The sequence below is a fragment of the Barbus barbus genome, assembly GCF_936440315.1.
Source record: "Barbus barbus genome assembly, chromosome: 13".
In the NCBI taxonomy this organism is placed as follows: Eukaryota; Metazoa; Chordata; class Actinopteri; order Cypriniformes; family Cyprinidae; genus Barbus; species Barbus barbus.
The window spans coordinates 22,253,361-22,258,326 of record NC_136741.1 but is presented as its reverse complement, the minus strand read 5'-3'; the positions used below and the strand labels follow the sequence as shown (position 1 = coordinate 22,258,326).

General features: G+C 36.6%; 1 protein-coding gene across 1 annotated transcript; it reads right to left on the bottom strand.

Annotated features, from left to right (window-relative positions):
• Window positions 1-2,995: 2,995 nt before the first annotated feature.
• LOC306879635 (uncharacterized protein) lies at window positions 2,996-4,515 on the bottom strand. The gene is made up of 4 exons (XM_079432762.1): window positions 4,376-4,515; window positions 3,734-4,094; window positions 3,528-3,638; window positions 2,996-3,386 (listed from the first exon to the last, which is right to left on the bottom strand). The coding sequence occupies exons 1-4, from the start codon at window positions 4,484-4,486 to the stop codon at window positions 3,370-3,372; spliced, it is 600 nt and encodes a 199-aa protein (XP_079288888.1). The 5' UTR covers window positions 4,487-4,515; the 3' UTR covers window positions 2,996-3,369.
• Between the last annotated feature and the right edge of the window lie 451 nt (window positions 4,516-4,966).

Below are 4,966 nucleotides of genomic sequence, written 5' to 3'. Positions count from 1 at the left end.
CCAACACTCAGATCCCTTCACTGGCTGCGTGTATCCTTCAGAATTGAATTCAAGATCCTCTAATTAGTTTTTAAATGTCTTCATGGAACTGCCCCTATACCTTTCTAATTTGTTAAATAAATATACTCGAGTAAGATCACTCCGAACATCAAACAGAAATTTGTTGGTTGTGCCCAGGGGCGGACTGGCCATCTGGATGTTCTGGAGAAGTCCAGAACAGCAGACCATCATCCAGCCGACATCTGCCTGGCTGGTTCATCATCAAAGAAAAAGTGTCAGATTCAGTAACGAGGAGTGTCTATTTACACTAACTCCGCCCACCAACGTGTGATTGGGCTAGTCAGAATGATCAGTGTTTGACATAAAAGTACCGCGAGAGAGATTCGAAAGCACAAGGATCCATCTGCTTTCTTATCACTCTCGCGGTACTTTGATGTCATTCTGCTCAGCGCCGCTTCAGGTCAAACGCATCTAATATTACAAAGGACGACACACACACACACACACACACACACACACAAAAAGAAAGAGACATTACTCAACTTGAAGAATTCAGTTGATTCAGGTTTCTAGATTCTAGGTTTATGTTTATCATTGTCATATTATGCATTTTGCGTAATTTAGTATTTTAGTTCATACAATAATATATATTCATTTCAATCCCATGCTGAAAAAACAACAACAACAAAAACCCAGCACATAATTTGTAATGGTTTTTACTGATTTATAATGAGAATTGTATTGGTTTTAATGGAAACTGTAATAGCACATGTTGGTCTGGTGGTCGTTTAAAAAAGAAACACTAAATCCTAATGTAATATGTCCCAAAACACACATACAGGAAACCATTATTTAATTATTTTAATGGTTAAAATGTGATAGTTTGTATTGTTTGTAGTGGAAATCATTAGAATTTCTGTGATGGTTTCTATTGTTTTTGTCAGCAGGGTCACCATGGGTTTTGTGATGTTATTTGCCATAAATGCGACAGGATTGCTGCAATATTGTGAGATATAGAGACTGTTTGTACTGTAGTTGTGGTGGGCCTATTTGGGAGAAAATCCAGGGCCGTTTTTTACTCCCAGTCCGTCCCTGGTTGTGCCTAAGGCTCGCATAAAAATTGGGGAGTCAGCCTTTAGTTATTTCAGCCCCAAACTGGAACGCTCTTCCTGACAACCTATGAGCCATCGACTCACTGTGCACTTTTAAAAAGTATCTCAAAACACATTTGTTCACTATAGGGCTTTTCCTTGACTCACTTTTGTATTTTATTATTTTATTTCTATTATGTGATTTAATTGCTTATTATGTTTGATCTTGTGTATATTGTCTATCCTGAAAAGCACTTTGTAAACACTGTTTTAAAAGGTGCTATATAAATAAAGTTTTACTTACTATTGTAAGGAACAATATTTAGGCCTACTGTATTATTAATACAGAAGTCTTCTGAGGCTGTTGTTCCCCCTACATTTGATATCTGAGACCCAAGAGACCAAACAAATAGGTCCCCTTTTCTGTTTCTTTCTTTTGTTGAACACAAATGAGATATTATGAAGAATTTTGGTAACCAGTAACAGTTGACTTGGTGGGGGGGATTATGTAAGTTAATGGTTTGTTTACCAACGTTCTTCACAATGTCTTTTGTGTTCAGCAGAAGATAGAAAGTCGCGCAGGAACAACTTGAGGGAGTAAATGATGACAGAATTGTTATTTTTGAGTGAACTATCCCTTTAACTCTATGCAGCATCCAATCTTTTCTGTTGCAAGTGCTATGTATTGGTAGTTTTGGAAGTTAAAGTACTCACACAGTGGAAAAAAATAATGCTTTATGTTACATTGATTATATTCACCCTAAAAATTCTAAAAATACATTTTATCCCCATAGCTTGTGAAGCTTTAAATCCTGGTACTGAGTCAACAGTGTCACCTCTAATGAATGCCAGACTTAATTTTTCCATTGAGATGCTTGCTACTTCCTTATAGACCATGACCTTATCCTGAATCATGTAATGCCTTTCTAAAAAGTACCTCCCCTTCTAAGTAAGTCATTCACCCTTTTTCCCAAACTTGAACACCTATTGTAGTGAAAAATCCTTTGTGGCTTGTGGTTTGTGGATTTATTGTTAGTGAGATGTTAAGTGCATGAGCTGTAGTAGTGATGATTTATTATATCCTTGATCCTAGTTGCCTTGAAATTTAATACAGCAGCAATATTTACTGATGTATAGCCAATTGAAGTTAAACTGAAGTTAAGTTTTTGAATAAGCTCATGTTTTATGTCATTTTTATTATTTCCTAGACATTTTTATTATTTTAAATTGTGAATATTATTGTTGGAAGATGTTGAGTGTAAAAAATCAAGTAGTAATGTCACTTACACCTCTTCACAGATGTAAAATGTGTTTTTGGTTGTACTTTATTTGAAGGTGTTCTTGTTATACATTTTAGTGCTGAGTAGTATTAATTAACTACATGTCTTTACTATATGTTTAGGGTTAGGATGAGGGTTTGGTTTAGGGTTACTTGCATGTAATTATGCATAATTAATTGTTATTATAATAGTAAGTACATGGAACATGCGTAATAAGGACAACTTAAAATAAAGGGTTACCGTGTTCTTTTTTAAAGCCTTAAACAAAAAAGCTCACTCATTCCCCAGAAATTTTATTAAATTTTACATGTTTATTAATGTTCCACAATGACTTTAAGATGTATGTAGCATTGTAATACACCAGGATTTTACTAAACTAATACGATCTTTGAGTTTTTAGATATATACATTTAACATTGGTGTTCATTATAGGCTTGGCTGAATTTTTCATACTTTGAAAAGCAACCTTTTTTCACAAAACCTTGTGTGTGTGTGTGTGTGTGTGTGTGTGTGTTAGAGAGTCAGTGTTTCGTTAGAAAGACGATATGTGTGCTCTTGAGCATGGCAAATGTAAAAATGCCCCCTGTTGGTGTAGTTTATTATAGCAAGAGGCTACACAAGTCAGATGATGCAAAGTATTTATTTAATCATTTACACAGATCCATATTACAAACAAGACTCAAGTTATATTATCACTTAATGCTAGTAATGCTTAATATTATGTAATCCAAATATATCATTATTCTGTATACGTTCTATGTTAAATTAATTTAAATCTTTATTTTTTATTTGACATACAAATATGAATTTAAAGAAATCTTCAGTCTCAATAGGAAAATTAATTTAAATGTTGGTAATTTGGGGCTGATTTAAAGAAATATTTATACATTTGTTCTAATAGTTGTACTTGCACAGCTTATAGAATGTTTGAAGAAACTGAAACATATATATATGCCTATAAGAAGATGAGCCGTGTAGAAGCTTAGGCCAACCAAAAATTACCACCTGTGATTCCCTGCAAAAACACAAAAACAAACAGAGCTGAAGGACTTCTGGTCTTTTAAGATACTGCTGGAGTAATTTACTGTCTCAGTTATTTGAGTATTATTTCAAAACTATAAACATGAAAAACAGTTGCCAGTTAATTTGGACTTACTGCATTGCCTTTCATAATCCCTACAGCAGTTTTTGCTGCAGCGAGGATTGCAGTTGCAGCGGTTGCGGATGTCAAATCTCTCACCACATCTTCTACGACAAGAAATTGAGGCTGCAACAAAAAATATTTAAACAAGAAGCATTATACAGAGAAGTGAGTGGTAATAAGAAGACATTAATGTGTACATGTGTGTGAAAGAGAGTTACACTGATTGGGTGGAGGTCTAAAAGTAGCAGTTGTTCTAGAGGTAGCAGAAACTCGTGAGGTAGAAGAAGTTGTTGAGGTAGAAACAGGCAATGCAGTAGAAGCAGTTGTGGCAGCAGAAATAGGTGATGTAGTAGAAGCAGGTGTGGCCGTAGAAACAGACTGGCATGTGTTTGATGGGTTGAAAATTACGAATCCTGGCTGGTTCTGGCCAATGTTGTTTGTGATCCAGCTCTGATACTGTGACACACGGGTGTAAACACCAGGTGCGTTGGGTTCGGCACAGCCATAACCCCAGCTGGTGATACCAGACTGAACCCACACCAAACACTGCTTGCTCACCATTGGACCTCCAGAGTCTCCCTACACAAAGACAGAGAGGAGAAGTTTTAGATTTTTGGGACATCAAAAGTGGCCTGAATGTAAATAGAAAATCACGTACATATATACAAATGCAACATAGATAGATGTTTGTGTTAAGATATACAGTTAGAACAACCCACTGGACTTTCAGATATACTTCCAGAGTCTCCCTACAGAAAGACACAGTTTTTCTTTGAAAAATATATTAGAAGAACCCAGTGGAATTTCAGATATGCAGCATGTTTAATGTACACATGTAATAATCTGGTTGGTTGTTGTACCTGGCAGGTGTCTTTGCCTCCCTCTATTAAACCAGCACACATCATGTTGGTGGTAACAGATCCAGAACCCAAAAGAGTATTACATTGATCATTAGCCACCACTGGAACCATAGTCTCCTGCAGGATCCCAGGAGCAGGTAAACTCACTGAAAACCAAAAACACACACAACCTTCTATTAGTGATGTTAGGGGAGATGTACAGGTGAATGAATTAATTTATACACGTTTGTACCTCCAGACTGAATATTTCCCCAGCCTGTGATCCAGCTGCTGGTGCCAGAAGGAAAGACGCTACTCTGGGCCGCCAGACATACGGGTCTAATATAGTCATTAAAAGTGACTGTGGAGGAGAGACGGAGCAGAGCGATGTCATTGTCGCTGGTTTGACTGTTGTAGGAGGGGTGGACGATAATGGAGAGGACATTTCTACTGATTTCATAGGTATTGACTCCTTGCTGTGTCCTCTTTCCTAGGTATACAAGCAGATCAGATGTGCTGACACTGAAAACAGATGAAGGTGAAGAAAAGAAAATAATCTATCAATAGTGTAAAAACAGCCTCAGAGCCTGTGGTTTGGATGAATAGTTGAAT

Coding starts and splice junctions, on each gene's coding strand:
- LOC306879635 (XM_079432762.1), bottom strand. CDS start 4,486: ATGGTTCCAGTGGTGGCTAATGATCAATGTAATACTCTTTTGGGTTCT. Junction 4,095..4,375: donor GAGGCAAAGACACCTGCCAG/GTACAACAACCA, acceptor GTCTTTGTGTAG/GGAGACTCTGGAGGTCCAAT. Junction 3,639..3,733: donor TAGACCTCCACCCAATCAGT/GTAACTCTCTTT, acceptor TTTTTGTTGCAG/CCTCAATTTCTTGTCGTAGA.